The 17,818-nt window shown below is 37.9% G+C and overlaps 1 protein-coding gene across 1 annotated transcript in view; it reads right to left on the reverse strand.

Moving 5' to 3' along the window:
* The window catches only part of PDE3A (phosphodiesterase 3A), a 258,068-nt gene that overhangs the window by 45,238 nt on the left and 195,012 nt on the right, over positions 1-17,818 (reverse strand). The window contains exons 3-5 of the mRNA XM_006773163.2: positions 4,436-4,693; positions 1,922-2,076; positions 801-925 (exon numbers count right to left, since the gene is read on the reverse strand). Coding sequence (XP_006773226.2) covers positions 801-925; positions 1,922-2,076; positions 4,436-4,693 — 538 coding nt within the window. The remainder of the gene's footprint in view (positions 1-800; positions 926-1,921; positions 2,077-4,435; positions 4,694-17,818) is intronic.

Consider the following 17,818-nt stretch of genomic DNA (forward strand, 5'->3'; position numbering starts at 1 on the left):
ACTAAAATCCCATGAACGGTTCTTCCTTTCAGAGCATTATTTACTAATAATTAGCATAGAGCAAAAAGGCTGAAAACCCAGGCAGCAGGATGCAGCAATTAGGAAAACAAGCCAGCAGAGCTATTAGCAATGTCATGAGGCTGATGACACAAAAATTGGAGTTCGGGGCTATCAAGACAGGCAAAGTTTGAATGTTGTAACAGCCCAGTGAGAAGGGGGTGGTGAGGGACATAAGTAAGAATTTCTTTGAAAAATTATAATATGTATAGTACATAAAGCATTTCTTCAAGCTCCTATAAATATCATGCTTCTGAAAAGTAAGATTCATTTAATAGCCACTAAGAATAAAATTGAAATTTCATAAGTACATTAGCTCTGATATATTATAAGATGATGCTTCCGGAAATTATCCTCATTATTATCCAAATTATTGGTGAGAGTGATTTCCTATTCATCCAATATGCTCAAGGTAAAATATCTGGTACAGCAACCTTGAAAGCATCTGTTTCATTGTATAAAGTGGAAATTTAGGTGATTAGTTGGTTATTGACATTTTTTCTTTTTAGAAGAGTCAAACCAAATACACCCATGTGCAGAGCAGCCTCTGAACCTTATTTAATATAAAGTGGAAATTTAGGTAATTAGTTGGTTATTGACATTTTTTTTCTTTTTAGAAGAGTCAAAACAAATATACCCATGTGCAGAGCAGCCTCTGAACCTTATTTAAATACTTAAGGCTTAGTTCTCTTGGTGACTGCATGCTCAGTGAATAGGAACTCTTCTCCCAGCAAGTCACTTACCTGGGCGACTTGGCTTTTTAGCCTTTACATAGTTAGCTGCAGAAACGGCATAGGACGAACTGAAGGATCTGCTTTTGGTGAGGGTCATCATCGCAGGGTTATTCCAAGAGTCAGAACTACCAGCACTATAAAGACAGAGCATAAAGAAAAATAAATAAGCTGTTCATCAACCATTGGGGCAGAACTTGCCAAAACCCAACCATCATTTCCATATTCAACTTGCCATCTGAGTCGTGGTCCAGGTTCAGTGATAGGATCACCTTGTCCAAATGACAAAGTAGGACAACTAAGCTCAATCTCTGCTTTGTGGATTTAGAAGTCACTCATCAAGCATATGGGTTAACAAAAGCGCAAAGATAACTTTCCTACTTATCCAATTAACAGGAATCAAACACCTCTTTCTACTTATAGAACATGTTCCTCATAGGCTTCCTAACAACTTGGCAAATTAACTAGTTAAGATGCAGAGGGACTTACATGAATTGTGTTCTTTATTATTTATCATTCTTGGTATATCTAAATTAAAAAATTAAATGCTTGCAAAATCATTCAAAAATAATGTTTTTTGCAATATGTCCTTGGGAAGGAAAAGGTCAGCTACAGGGATTTAGCCTACAATTTTTTTTTCCTGGTGACACCTGGGAAAAAAAGGGTGATGATCAAAATCTCCTTGTAAACATGCGAATGATGAACCTGCTGCCAAACGCACTCACGCTATTTGTTAGATGAAAGGTATCAGACTGAGCTTCATTTAGGGAATGCTTTCTGCAGGATAGCCTTGGTTTGTCTAGGTTATCACTGTAAATAAATCTGGAATTAGTAATCTATCGGTAGAATAGAGAATGTTACATAGAGATGTAATTAATGGGATCTATATTTTGGAGATGTTCCAAACCAAAACTTAATCTGCATGCATTGCTCAAAACACAGTGTAAGCCTAATTATCTGACGCTAATCCCTGTGCTGCTCTGCATTTAAACCATGCCTACCCTTTTTTTCATTTCCAAAGCTGGCTTCCAACCAACTCTAATTGGTTGGGCCTCCCTGCCCCTGTAATTTACAATTCCTGTTTGGCAAGTAACTTCTCTAAGAGATGTGAAAGGAATAGGAGCATTGCTAACCTTGGTAAAGGTGCTTCATGCAGTTTGACGCTGGCGCTGCGATCCCGCCGTACTGGGGCCGGCTCCAAAGTGGGGAGACCTGTGGCTGAGGTGGTGGTTGTCCAAGTCGACGAAACTCGTCTCAACAAACCGGGGGGCAAGCTCTTTCTCAGGCGCTAGGAAGAAGGAGAGCCGATTTTATTGCCAAGCATATTTTCTATCACCAACCTCAATGTCATATAATGGGAGAAAATGGCTTTTACTTGGAAGCAAATTCATTAAACTATATTGGTTGACTATCACCTGTCTAAAATGTGGGTACTCAGATATGCAATAAAAGTCTGTGGTCAGACCAAATGAATATTATAAAATAACATTTTGGAATATTCACTTCAGTGATTACACAAATATAGGATTATTGGAATGACAGTCAACTACTTTTGAGGTAATTTTATAGTTTTATTAGTTCAACAGAATCTATATAACTAAACACACATGTCATTTTAGTTATTATGAGCAAAAGATTTCCTTCAAAAGTCACTTGTTTGGGGCATGAATTAATTGATATCATCTTGCACACAGTCTCTACACCAATGTGTTTATTAATTTACTTTTAATTTCTTGACGTACAAATGACAGGACATAAGAGTAAAAGAGTGGCCCTAACAGGTTTGGCTCAGTGGATAGACCCTCGGCCTGCAAACTGAATGGTCCCAGGTTCAATTCCGGTTAAGGGCAAATATCTGGGTTGCAGGCTCGATCCCCAGTGGGGAGCGTGCAGGAGGTAGCCAATCAATGATTCTCTTTCATCATTGATATTTCTCTTTCTCTCCCCCTCTTACTTCCTCTCTAAAATCAATAAAAAATATATGTAAATAAGAAGAGTAAGAGTGTAACATAAAATGCACCACCTCTTTGTGGTTAATGTCGCTTAGACCTCAGGCCTATGGGTAATGTCATCAGTATCAATTCCTCCTAATAGGAGACTTGCTGGTTGACCTGCAACATTCTTTTTTTTAAAAAAAGTATATTTTATTGATTTTTTACAGAGAGGAAGGGAGAGGGACAGAGAGCCAGAAACATTGATGAGAGAGAAACATCGATCAACTGCCTCCTACACATCCCCCCCAACCAGAGATGTGCCTGCAACCAAGGTACATGCCCTTGACCGGAATTGAACCTGGGACCCCTCAGTCTGCAGGCTGATGCTCTATCCACTGAGCCAAACCGGCTAGGGCTGCAACTTTCTCTTTATTATTTCTTCTTTCATATCCTAAGTGGGGTATGTGGCATCATCAGCACTGAGGCAAGATTCTGAGCTCACTAGGATGAACACCAGTATGGTAAAGAGGGCCTTCACCTTAAAAGTGAAAGTGGAGGTATTCTGCTACAACTGCAGCAACTGTTACAATAGGTAGGAGCTCAAACCATTGGTCAATAGACCAATCATGGAAGCACAGTTTATAAAGATGCAGTCTGCTCTCCTCAGGATTGAGAAATTTCTGAGAAGTGAAATATATACCTCTGATTCTAAGTAGTTCTCCATGCCTCTTAAAGATCTTAATTTGCATCTCAGAAGGTAATTCAATAGCAAGACAAAAGGTCATACACTGTAAACACCAGGATTGTTGCCTATAAATCTGTCACTGACTTGATATCTATTTTGAGAGCCAAAGGAATCAGTTAATCTCATTGTGCTCCATGTCATGCTGAGCCATACCTTTCTCAGAGAAGTAGATGTTGGAAGGAAACTATGTAACAGCTAATTGACAAAGTTGTATAAAGAACACATTCCTGAGCCAAGAGACACAACAGCAAGAGCTTGCATGTTACTGATTGATCACCAGTTCAAGAGAATGGCTGCTGGTTTCCCAAACAGATAACGGTGCAGGACGTACCAGGGACCACTTCAGTTCTGACTTATTATTTTTAGTCTTTAAGACGACTTGTTCTCAACTAATGTGAGGTCTAAACCAAGTTTAGAACTTATTCCCTATAGCTTACTTCTATAAAATTCTTAGTATATCTTACGTGTAAAAAGAAAAAAAATTATACAAAACACGAAGACCATTTTTTACTTTAAATAATCCAAAATCAACTAAAACTGTTCTGAGTTCAAATCTTACTGGGTTTGGGAAAGCCCTCAGGGTACACTGAAGGATACCATACCAAGAATGCAAAGAGCGAAGAAACTGTGTGTTTCAGCGGCAATGGATTTTACACAGAAGCCACACTAGAATGGGACCAGGGACTTGTTGTTCTGCCATGACCTTATCCCACCCAACAGGGCCTGGCATATAGAAAGTCTGAATAAAAAAAGGTAACGTAAAATGGTAAAATTTTAATTTACAGAAAGCAATCAAGTGTAAGGACAGAAGTCTTCACGTTAGACTTTCATTACTCTGGTCACCATGATCAAGACATCTCACTGAGACACTGACTTAAATTAGCATACGGGTTCGGAGTGACAGGAGAGAGACCTAGAGGAAAAGAGAAAACATGTAGGCTTTCCAGGGCTGTGTCATTCCCACCTACCTTGGGAATGGCCAGCTTGTCTTTTTCGGAGCTTTCTTCAGAATCAGAACAGGTATAGTTTTCACTGAAGGAAACGGCGGGATTCACTCGGGGCTTGTGAATGGCCTGGAAGGTGAGCTGGGTGCTGAGCAGGTTGCTCACGGCCCTCAAGGATGTGCACACATTGGGGGGCAGAGAAGGGTCTGCCAGGAGGTCGGTAATGAGGCCGTGAGCCTCGCCCATCACGGCAATGTCCACAGTGATGCTGGTTCCTGAAGACTGAGACACCGGACAAAGGAACAGTCAGAGAAGCAGAGGTCTGCACCCGAAGGCACAGAGCATGGAATTGGGCTTGTTTGCCAAATGGACTGAACTGACTCTTTGGGGCTACGGGAGAGTAACGTTCAAAACCCGTTTCTGTTTCAAACTTTGCCAAAATTTGCCACGGCTTCCGCCATGTTTGTGTTCATGGCACACTTTTTATAATGCTAAAATTTGGGAAGGGGGGGTGGATATATTTAAAGAGATTAAACACATAAACATTAATTTTTAAAAGGCACAACATTTCAGAGGACCTGAGAAAACTTCATATTCCTTATTCCTTATGAAGAGCTCGACATTTCAATGTATATTATCTAGAAATTTCATTTTGGAAATAACATTGTTAATATACTATACGATTTTAATTTTAGTAATTTCTTTCTGAAAAGACAAAACTTTAGTTTTATTAAAATATAATATTTTAGCCTAGTTTGTGGTACCTATTCAACAACTATTAGAGATAAGCACAAAAAGGAACTCAATTTGTGTTCAAATTCACAAATTGTCCCTCTTCTGGTGGTTGGTAAGAATAGACATTTTAGTTCTGGAATTCTGCAACACATTTATTATGTTTTGCCAAACTGCCTATCAGACTGAGAGACATTAGTGTGGTGAAGGCCCATGTGTGTGTGTGGGGGTGGGGTGGGGGGGAGGAGGGGGGGTGGAGAGGGTCCATAGGAAGAAAAAAAGGATGTGCCCTGACCAGGAATTGAACCATGACCTCCTGGTGCATGGGTTGATGCTCAACTACTGAGCCACACCAGCCAGGCATTACCTTCATTTTTATTAGTAAAAAATAACTTGGCAAAATCAGAATCAGATAGCTGGAACTTAGAAATGCTGGGCTGCAAACACTCTCATGCTTCAGCTTAAGTGCTGAGCTAGTTAGTACACTGGAGTAAATACCAAGCCTTTTCATCTTAAGTTCTTATGTATACATACTTGTATTTAATGTCTTATTTAATCACTAGAGGCCGGGTGCATGAAATTCATGCACGCGGGGGTGGGGGTGGGGGGAAGGTCCCTCAGCCCAGCCTGCACCTCTCGCAGTCTGGGAACCCTCAGGAGATGTCTGACTGACGGCTTAGGCCCTCTCCCCAGTCGGACATCTTTAGTGCTGCTGCAGAGGCAGGAGAGGCTCCTGCCACTGCTGCTGTGCGCACCAGCCGTGAGCCCAGCTTCTGGCTGAGCAGCGCTTCCCCTGTGGGAGCACACTGACCACCAGGGGGCAGCTCCTGCGTTGAGCGTCTGCTCCCTGGTGGTCAGTGCACATCATAGCGACTGGTCATTCTGCTGTTCAAGTTGCATATTAGCCTTTCATTATATAGGATTGGGCCATGTTTTTATCTGTGTGTAGGCCTAAATATATATTATAAACCAGTATAAAAATTTAGTGTAATAGAAACAGCTTTACGATGTATAATTATGTACATTTCACTTATGTATCTATATTGTTAACTTCCAAAATGTCCACAAGAAATGCCAGTGAACTAGGTTAACATTCTCTTGTAGAAACATAAATTTTCAAATGTATCTCTAATTATTATGTTTCTGAAAAACTCAGTATGATCTTCTGAAAGAGTAATATTTATTCCTACCCATGTCATTCTAATAAAGTTGAACTAACAAGTTGCACACCTTCTCTAAAAAATTGAAAATTTAAGTCAAACTTTGTTTCCAGGACATACATTTGTAGACTTTCTGACATTGAAATTAAGAGTTTATGCTCTAATAATTAATATTTAGAGAGATTTTCTCAAAATGTTCTCAATATTTAAAACTTACAAATCTGAAAAAAGTAGAGCATTTTCACTGATAGTTAGAATTATAATTTTTAAAATAAATTATTGGTGAGAGAACAGTGTTTTCATAAATCTTTAATTTTATATATTTTTTAAAGAAATAGATGTATTTCTTATATACTCAAAAACATTAAAAATTTCAAGCTAAAGTAGAAACAGAACTATCCTCATAAGTCATTCAGTGTTAACATAAAAATTTAGGAAATAAGCACATTACATATTTCAATAACACTTGTGCTAAAGCCTTTGTGAGAGCAAAATTCTTTAAGTGAAAAAGAATAAAAAGCATTATTCAAGCCAGTAAGAAGTATTTAACCATATTGGAATTGGCTAAGAAACCAAAGTGAATACTTTTACCATTGAAACTCTTCCCGCTATTAGTAAGTCAGGTCTTTGCTTTATTGGCTTATTGGTATAACAGTAAAAAGTTGTATCGCACATAAGACATTATCACCACTTTTTGACTCAAATAGCCAGAGGTTTCAAAGAAGCATGAAATCTTAAACCAACAATCAGATCCATCTGCCAAGGAATCGCCAAGACTAACCACACATAAAATGCTGAAAGCCTGGAAGACAGACTGGACACTATTTCAGTAAACAGCAGGCAAATAACAAAGATGCAGGCATGTCTAGGGGGTCACCATGCGGGGATTTTAGGGGAGAGGAGCTTTGGTGGATGGCAGAGTTTTCTCACATGATGTATAGAGTCATATACAATGGAATGACTCTCACAGAGGGTAGTCCCACACCTATTCAACTTTCAATAGTACCACTAAATTTCTAAGTATATCAAGTAATACTCAGAAATATTTCATTTAACTTATGAAATCTTAAAAAGTGATAACAAATACTCAAGGTAAAGTTTATACGAAAGTTACTTTAAAGGGAAGTCTTAAGCTAACAGCCTGAAATCATCTTTGAGTGCAGTAATGAACTATACTAAGCATAAAACCACAGTTGAGTCTTTTTATGGAGCAGATCAAACAAATCTTTTCATTTAAAGAAAAAAGTAACCAAGCAATAAAAAATATTCTACTTCGTAGGCTCTCCTTATAATAGAAATATTTATATTTAACATTTAAGAAAATGCAAGTATAATTTCCCCAGACACTGTTTAAATAATAACCAAATTTGGATTGCCACCTTTAAATAGAAAATCTGGAATTTAAGTCGGATAAACAGTGGAGGAAAATGCAGTTTTATATATCAAACCAAAAATAACTGATTTTCTTGGCTTTAACATTGATTTCTGTTAAATTAAGGAGGGGAGATGCAACTGTAAAATTCAAAAAGAAAATGATAACGTATCTGAAAGATTTTCAACTCAGAATGCTTCCAAGTGCCCAAGTCATTTCCACGATAAACAACACCCCTCTCACTGACAGTTGTAGACAATGAAATGTAGGTGTGGTGGATGTAAGAAAGACAACTGAAAATTCAATATAGTGGACACATAGTCAAAGAGAAAGTCTTGGTTCTCCATCAAAAACTGCGTGAAAGCCGGCAGATTTACATATAAACTATCTCTCTAGAGGTACAGAAAATATATGTCATTTTTTAACTCTCTGCTTTAAAAATTTCTTACAGTAACAGACCAACTACTGGTCTTGACTGGTATACGAATTAGCACTTGGGATGCAAAAAGACACAAGTGCATATTTTCATCATGTACATAATTTAGAAGGTTGTATAGGTGAGAAGCTGGAGAGCCAAGTGATAAAGAACTAGGATATCAGAGTGAAATTTTTATTCACTCATCAATATCAAATTTTTATTTTATGAGGTAGTACATGGACTTCTCAGAGCACAGGATCTTCCTGTGTTCATATTTCACATTTGAAATTAGGGATTTTAGAAAATTCATCTATATTCTTGTTTCTCTAAAAGGGGGCTAATAATCATAATACCTGCTGTGTAGTATTATTGACGATTAAATGAGATCAGGCACACGTAGAACTCAGAAGAGTGCTTGGCCCGTAGTATATGTTTGATAAATAATTATAGTCACCATTATTATTATTATCATTATTATTGCATTGAAAAAACTGTGTGTACAAAGAGATGCATACTGTGCTTGCATGTTTGTCTCTTACTTACACTGAGCCAGTAGTTTATAAATGAAGGCAGCATAGAGATACGATTTCACTACCAACAACCACAAAATAAAACAACAAAAACAAAATCCCAAATACTTTCACTTCTTATTCTAGGTAAACAAAGGCATAAAGATTATACTCGCTAATACTTCTGAGATTAAATGTAGTAATTGTACAAAAGTCCTGCTTTTAGTTGATATGGTTGATTGCACTGGTATGATTTATAACACAGTATGCGAAAGGAAATCTAAAAGCATGCATCTTAACTCCATTGTTGGAAGTGATTTTTGGTCTTTGTTTTTTTCTGTCTTTTTAGTCATCCTGGGAAGCACCCTGGGAGGCAAACAACATGGGAAGAACATTCTCAGGGTGAAAAGGGAATTGGGATACGTAAGAGAGGAATAAACAGTGTAAGGGATGACACATAAAGGGAGAGAATCACTGGGACTTTTCTCACCCAACTTTGGTCCTCAATGCTGGGAAAAGATGCCTGCTGGGTTTGGGGGAGCTGTCTCCCCATACTTGTCTAAAGTAGTTTGCCACCACCCCGCACCCTCCAAATCTTTCTCTGGGAGGCTGTCTGTGACATTAGGAAGAGTCCTATCTTGGTCTTTAATGGATTTAGAAGAAGAGCAGGATTCAATACATGATCTTTGGTGTATTACTGGTTCTGACCCCAGAGCCAGCAAAATGGCATATGTGTTTATACTTTCATAGGACCCATTTATAATTTTAGACTTGAAGTTGGTTGGGAAATTTTTAAAAAATGAAATCATGTGAAAATTTTGCAGTAACTCATTGTAGGCTGAACCTTGGCTAGATGCCATCCTTAAGGAAGCAGATGTTTGCTTATTTTAATTTTCTGGCAGAGAATATGAGTTTACATTTGGATTTTCTCCTTAAGATAATATGTATGTACAGTAGGAGGAAAACATATCGGGCCCTTCATCAAACCGCTTTCCACCAACAGCGCTGCTGGCCCCATTTGAGATGTGAGACACAACAAACTCCAGCAGTTACCAGACTTCTTCACTTCACTCTCTTTTGATGTTCAAAGAACATTCCATATCGCCAAATGGGGTGTTGTACATGGCCTTGTGTCCTTCTGTATCTCCCTATAGTCTATCTTAAAAATGATTAAAACTGTCCCTCTGTTGTGTCCTAAATACCTTCCAGACACTAGCAATTTCACCCAATAGCTTAAAAAATAATTATGATCACAGAATACTGTCTTATTATTTAAGAAATAAGACATAGTTATTAAATTGTGTACTTTAGTAAACACCCACATCCCCGAGAAGATAACAGCTGCATTGACATCCAAACTGGTTATCTCTGTTTAGAAAGAAGAGATGGCAGAGCTATGAGGAGTTTAGGTAATAAATACTGTTGAATGAGGTTTATTTTTGCTTAGTCTAAAACCAATTTCAGTGAACAACAGATGGCAGTATACTGCCTTTGTAAAGAACTCTTAATTGTCTGAACATCTTTTTGAATGAGTGCTGCTCTCTCAGAGTTTAGGTTCTTTTCACAGAAAAAAAAAACCTAAAAAAAGAATAATTTACATAAGACTATTGGTAGAAAGTAATGAAAGTGTTTAAATTGTGTCTCTAGAGTGTCTCTAGAGATCACTGTTTAAGTGAAACTAGGATCACATTAGCAATAATTCCTCTAAGACAACATTTCAGTTCTGTCACCTTTCTCAATGTTTATAAGATACACATTGTAAACACGACTGCTTTTCATGCACAACTTGATTTAAATTATTCTCCATATGTAATTACCTACTATTGTGATTAAAATATCCATAAAACAAACATCATTAAAATGTGCATTCTAACACAATGGTCTTGTGAGCCTTCAGTGGCATTGGTTTTACCCACATGGTGTCATTTATCACTAGAACTTTCCTACCTTGTGATCAGGGGGCACTTATCTATGCTACTTATTTGCATCTACTACTGCTGATCTGGGAGATCTCGGGCCTGCCGCAGCAGCAGCCAATCTGTCTCCATGTGAATTCTGTCGGGGCATTCTGTGCCCCATACACTGAGAGCATCAACAACAAAACAAATGAAAAACCATGGGAGCTGTAACTTCAGAGAGACCTTGCATCTCGGACCAGTTCTCCGATGTATTCGTAGAACCTCTCTGTCATAGAACTTGTGACAGTTTTCAATTCAACTTCTGGTGTTTGGTCATTGGATGAAGGTTTGTCTTCCTCTCTGAGGCTGAGAGTGGAAGGAGGACAAAGGTAAAGCTAATTTTCATTCACCAGTTTACTCCCAGTGCCTTGCTGAGGATCTGGTACTTTTTAAAGACACTAAGTGATATTAGAAATTAATGAAGTTATAAGAACTATACTCCCAACCTCCAAAGATAAGTAATTTTCCTCTCTCCAGTTCTTCACCTTAAAGAAAAGTAAAAAGAAAAATTATAGTGTCCAAGATATTTCCTTAAAACAAATAACTGAATTTTTTAGAAGCCACCCTAAAACATTTTAACCTTCTAGCACAATTTTATGTTCTAATATTAAACTTAAAATTAACAAAAATATTGAGGGGGATAAGGACACATATGTAATAACTTAATCAATAAAAATAATTAAAAATATTGAGAACAGTTGCTGCAATATTGAAGTCATGAATAAAAATTTTATTTAAGAAACGATTCTAGAATAAGTACTATTCAGAAAATAGTGAAACTGCCAAGGAGAAGTAACAATACTGGTAAAAGGAAGCAACATTACACATGTTTCTAAAATTTGGTACATATATGAAAAGAGTAAGCAGAGAATTAGTATAATGAATCCTGGACCCCAGCAGGTCCAGGGGTCCCCAAAGGTGTGGACGGAGTCGGCAAAGAAGGAATGACACGGACACAGCGTTCAGTTGATCAGCAGCCTTGCCAGGATCTCTAGCTACAATCTCCAGCCAAGTTCTGTGTCCATGTTCTCTTGCTAGGTTCTCCAGCCACATTATCCAGGTTCTCCAGCCAGGTTCTGTAGCCATGTTCTCTCGCTAGGTTCTCCGGCCAGGTTCAGTCGCCAGGTTCTGTAGCCGGCTTCTGCAGCCAGGTTCTGTCTAGGTTCTCCAACCAAGTTCTGTAGCCAGGTTCTGTCCAGCATCTTTTGCCATGTTCTGTCTCTAGGTTCCATCCCTAACTTTAGGGAAAAAATCCCTACCTGGGGAAACAACCTTTCTTAGAGAGGTGACCTTGGTTAAAACACATAGTGTCAAGAAGGTGAGCAAACATATTAAGAACAGTGTGCCATATATGCCAGGTCCCTTGAAACAGCAAGGATGGACCGGCTTCCGGCAATGAATGAATATTTTGGGGAAAAGAGAAAATCCTAAAAGAGTGGAGGTAGAGAGAGAATGGCCTTTGAGGACAAAGTTCAACTGAAGTAATTTGTACTTCAGGTAGAAGAGGATAGGTCTGAGTACAGAATAGTGATAATAGGTAATAATGCTGTATTGCATATTTGAAATGGTAAGAGAATAAATCTTAAAAGTTTTTATCATAAAAAATGTGTATGTATGGTGATGAATAGCAACTAGACTTACTGCGCTAATCATTTCTCAATATACACAAACACTGAATGTTGCACATTGGAAACTATAATGTTATATGTCAATTATCTCTATATATAAAAGGCTAAGTGACTGTCCATATGTCTAACTGTCCGGTACATATGATGTGCACTGACAATTTAAAAATAAACATTGACTCGTGCATGCATGATACATATAAAGCTCTCGCTGGCACCAATTGCTTGCATGTGTTTCAATCTGTCATTGTCAATTGTGAATTTGGTTGACACTTCTGTTATAGAGAAAGGGTGAATAGGGATATTAAGATATTTCTTCTAATTAATTTCCTTTCAATGTGGAAGAATTCGTGCACCAGGCCACTAGTATCTTAATAAAAACAAACAATAAAACCCAACAACAACAACAAAAAAGAAAAGGATGTATCTTGAGAGGCTGGAGGGAATGCATCATGGGAGGAACATGAGCCAAAATCAAGAGCTTTAATGAATGACTCAAGGCAACGAGAACCCTCTGGAGGTAGTGACATTATCGATATGAGTGTAAAAAGGAGTCAGGCTGCTTCTAAGTTAGGGAATCACAGGGGAAGGAATAAGATTTGGTGTGGATGTTGAGATATTCATCTTTTAGTAGATATGTGACATTCATGGGGCGATTCAAGATGAATATCAGAAGCGACATCTGGACTGGAAATACACCTTTGGGTATGAATGACACAGATATGACCATTTCAAAAACACACTACCATGGACATGTATAAAGAAAAAAGATATTGTGCTGAGGGCAGAGCCATAATCAATACCAACCTTTAAGGGACAGGGGAAAGAGAAACTCACAAAGAAAAATGAAAAGGGACAATTGAAAACTCTGAGTGTATGATCAAATGGGCCATGGGAATGCTTTTGTCCAGGTGGGATGAGTCATCACAGTGACCAGTGAATTTAAGAAATTAATAAATTCTGAAAATATCTATTAGTTTAGTATCTAGAGGTCACTGGTAACATTGGAGAGCGCAGTGTCAGTGAAGTATTGAGGCTGGAAGTCACACTGCAATAAACAAAGCAGTGACAGGAAGACATGACAATGGAGACAACAGAGACAACTATTTGGTGAAAACTGGCTATAAAATGGAAGATAGAGATATGTCAGTACCTAAAGGGAAGATAGGCTCTAAAGAGCTGGTGAGCAAGTGAGCAAGCCTAAATGTTAAAGGGGCATCCCACTGGTGTGGGGCAGCTAAAATGCAATAAAGCCCATGGGATGCTCAATAGATCAAGGTCCAAGAGAAGAAAGTAAAGGGTGGATACTTTTCACCATGGGGGATGCCTTTCCCATGATAATAGAGAGAAGGAAGAACATGGAGATGCAGGTGAGAAGTTGGAGTTCTTAGATGTTGGCTTTTATTTACTCTATAAATTAGTCATGAGTCCTTTGTTAAGAGAGTGATGTAGACAATGTTGAGATTAGAAATACAAAAGAGAATGACTGTCATAAAATTACACATGAAAAGGCAAAGAAGTGAAAACAGGAGGGGTCTGCCAGATAGGAAAGAAAGGAAATTGGACATGGGGATTGGAGACCCTGGGGAGGTGGACAAACAGGCGCAGAGCATGTGAGGGACAGAGCGGAAAAGCACGAAGAAGCATGAAGTCAGAGTGGGTCGGGATGTCTGCATGAGAAAAATGAATGTAGGATTCTATGGGTAGACTAGTCACTCAGGCATGGAAAGTTTCTGCTTTCTATTTGTAGAAAATAAGGTTGAAAAGGAAATATCAGGCCAGATTTAGATGCCAATGAATGAAAGGCAGATTTTTCTAATTCTATCATTTGGTAATTGAGTGATGAAGTTGTCTGAGAAGGAAAATGGTGTAATTGGACAGTGCACAGTACTTGGGGAAGGTTAGGTGTAGCATGGAAGTAAGATTTGAACGAGGCTGTCACAACAATGAATATGTGAAACTAGGATACTTGCAGCAAGAATGATCTGGAAGGGCAGAGCGAGAGTAACCTTAAGGAAAATCAACTGTACTTATAAAGTGATTTGATATTGGGACATGAAAAAAATGCAATGTGTTTATTCCCATAATAGTCTTCACTTATTACAGAAATCTCTTCAAGTGCCCCTGCCCTCACAAAAATAAAACAAGGAGTGTGTTTCTTTGCGAGTGCATAAAATCCATATTGGGTTTGACAATGTCTAACAAAATGTTCTCTTTTTGATATACTATGATCACAGCCCTCCAGAGTGTAAGCATAAAGGGTGAGTGGATGCTCTTAATAACCACAGATTGTTTCATACAAATTAAACATTTCATAAATATATTTTAAAACTCAATAAATTCCAGTTCCTGCAACTAGTCAAAGATATCATAAATTAAGCAATGTTTCCATCGTTATAAATAGATCAAACTTCAAAACACTAGTAAACCATCTTTTTGAACTTAGAATGCATTTTCCAGAGAAATAATGCTATAAAGTGATGAAATTCCTATTCTACCCCACAGAAGCTTATACAATCACTTAAAAATAGTTACAGTGGCATTATTTCCATTGCAAATGCACTCTAAATCAGTTACAATGCAATATTTTAAAGAACAAAAAATATATATCAATGGTGTGGTTGAGAAAGGGAATATGAAGGCACTGGGAAACATTAATTTTGCCTCTTTTACTCAACAAATATTAACTGAACATGTATGGGGTAGCTGGTATTGTCTAGAGCAGTGATGGCGAACCTATGACACGCGTGTCAGAGGTGACACGCGAACTCATTTTTTGTTTGATTTTTCTTTGTTAAATGGCATTTAAATATATAACATAAATATCAAAAATATGTCTTTGTTTTACTATGGTTGCAAATATCAAAAAATTTCTACATGTGACACGGCACCAGAGTTAAGTTAGGGTTTTTCAAAATGCTGACACGCTGAGCTCAAAAGATTCACCATCACTGGTCTAGACCCTGAGGCTACAAAGATGAATGGATCTGGGCTGCTGCCCTCAAGCAGCGTGCAGTCTAGTGAAAGATGTAGGGACTGAAAGGGATCAGAGAGTAAAAGAGGAAACTGAGGGAACCCTGTGGATCAGCAATTTTCAACCTTTCCCATCTCATGGCACAGATAAATTAATTACTAAAATTTGGTGGCACACCAATAAATATATTTTTTGTTGATGTGACAAAAAAAGGTGTAATTTTGATTCACACTGCACAGCTATTGTTGTGTTGGCTATTGTTATTTTTTCCTTTGACAATCTAAGGGAAAAAGAGGTCAGTGCCCCTGAAAAATAGTCAGGTATTGCATGATTCAAAAACTCTTGTGGCACAGGGGTTGAAAACTGCTCTTGTGGATGTATCCCTATGGCCTTAGGTTATGACAAGAGTGAAAGAGACCGCTTCTCAAAATGAACAGTTGTTTCTAAAAATGCAGGGCTCAGAAACACCTGCACCCAGCCATGTAATTCTGTTCCACACAAACTTTGAAAATGGCTGCCCTGAACCAAGTTGCATCCATTCTCATCACATTTCCCAGCCATACGTCTCCTCCGAGCAGGATTAAATAAGAGAAGGATCAATTCTCCAGAGAGGAGAAGCATGAGAACAGAGAGGGACTGGTGGCTAAGATATGCACCACTCAAATAGAGAAACCTCAGGTTTCTTAGCATTTCCCTCAAAGGCTTCAGCCCTTACAACTCCCATAGCTCCAACACCAGGTCTCAACTTTGAAACGGGTTCCTGGCTCTCCAGCTTCCAGTTTTCCCAATAGAGAGCAGGGAACTTGAGATCTCCTTGCCTCTCAGAGTACGAGAGCATCTCCTTTTTGCTAACCTGTTTAAAGGAATGAGGCGAGCTTCTCTGTGAACAATTTTGCATACAGAGGAGATTTGTGTAAATATTAAAAGTCTGCAATATCACTTCTTGATTTTCCAGAAGGCAACTCACAGCTCTAAAAATTACATGATAAAGGTAATGACTTTGAAGATTTGAAATTAGTGCACAAAAAGTTAAGTAACTTGCCCTAAGTTTCATAGATAAGAACTGGCAGAGGTAGAATCCCAACCCAGGCAGTCTGGAACTCCACTATTAATTACAGCTAAACTGCCATCTGTATTTTGAGTAACTTTTCCTACGTATGATCACTTACTTTTTTAAAAAAATATATTTGTATTGATTTTAGAGAGGAAGGGAGAGGGAGAGAGGGCTACAAACATCAATGATGAGAGAGAATCATTGATTGGCTGCCTCCTGCACGCCCCTCACTGGGGATTGAGCCGCAACCCAGGCATGTGCCCTTGACCAGAATCGAACCTGGGACCCTTCAGTCCACAGGCTGATGCTCTATCCACTGAGCCAAACCAGCTAGGGTGATCACTTACTTTTAATGACATGAAAATCTTTGCCAATTTGCTACATGCTGTTAGTGTTGCAAACTCTTCCTTCAATTAATCTTTATCAACTTAGACTCTTTTTATGAAAGGGGAACTTATTAACATCATGAGTAAACTTAGAATTCATGGTATACTCCCTTCACATCTTTTTTGAAAATCAAATTAGACTCTTATTAAATCTTAGAGAAGTTCTCTAAGTTTTCTCCATAAAAAAAAAAATATTCTTTCTCCCAATTTCCTATGCTTAAGACAACCTCTTGTAATATTTGTTCCTGGAAGGAAAAACTAATGGGCTCTTATGGAGACTTCTGTTGCTAATAGAAAAGCATCTGTCTTCATTTTCCTTTTAGGTGGTAATGAAAATAAAATTTTATAATGTATCTGTCTACAAGTCTGAGTTAATTATTTCAGTTTAAGAAATTGGTTTCAGTTATAATCTTATTATATTCATAATATATGAGACATTCAGATAATAAATATGATTATCTTCAGGTCAGCAGACCCCAGTAGCTCGCCAAGATATTTAATAAGCAGATTTTGGGCAGGAACTTAAGGGGTTTGCATGAGAAGCATCTCAAATTGATACCCTACTGTTCACATTTAGCAACACTGTGTTGGAGGAAATCAGGTAAGAAAACAAGTCATTTGGTCGTAATAATGAGTCACTCAACATTTATGTCAGAAATTTGTTTTCTTCCTTGTGGACATAATTCTTAGTTTAGTCAATGCTTCCATATGCCATTAGGATATAAATGATGGCATATTTAAGAAATACAAATGACCAACAATTTGTTGAGATTTCAGCACAGATTTTTCAACACAAAGATATATAATAAGAAGACAAAATAACTTCATGAATTAAGATTATAATTTCAAAAGATCAATAAAACTGCTGAATAAAAATGTGGGCTACCCCTCTCCCCCACCCCCAGCACTGGGGGATAAAGGATAAAGAGGAAGGATCTAAGAAGAAACCGGTAGTGAATTCCTCTTTAGCTATCATTTCAGTCCACTGTAGTTTTATTTCACCTTAAAATAAGAAGATGAGAATGGAAGTATGGTACAAGAAATTTAATTAAAGTTTCCCATAGAAACAAATAAGCAAGCATCATTGAAGCAAACAAACATAGAATAGAAGCAATGAATCCTTTCATGTGCTGATTCGGATGGCAAACAAACTAAAGACTAAAATGAATATATGTATATAGTGAGGTCTAACTAAAAATAGCCTCAAATTATCTTCCTG

This window comes from Myotis davidii, unplaced genomic scaffold (genome assembly GCF_000327345.1).
Source record: "Myotis davidii unplaced genomic scaffold, ASM32734v1 scaffold346, whole genome shotgun sequence".
Taxonomy (NCBI): Eukaryota; Metazoa; Chordata; class Mammalia; order Chiroptera; family Vespertilionidae; genus Myotis; species Myotis davidii.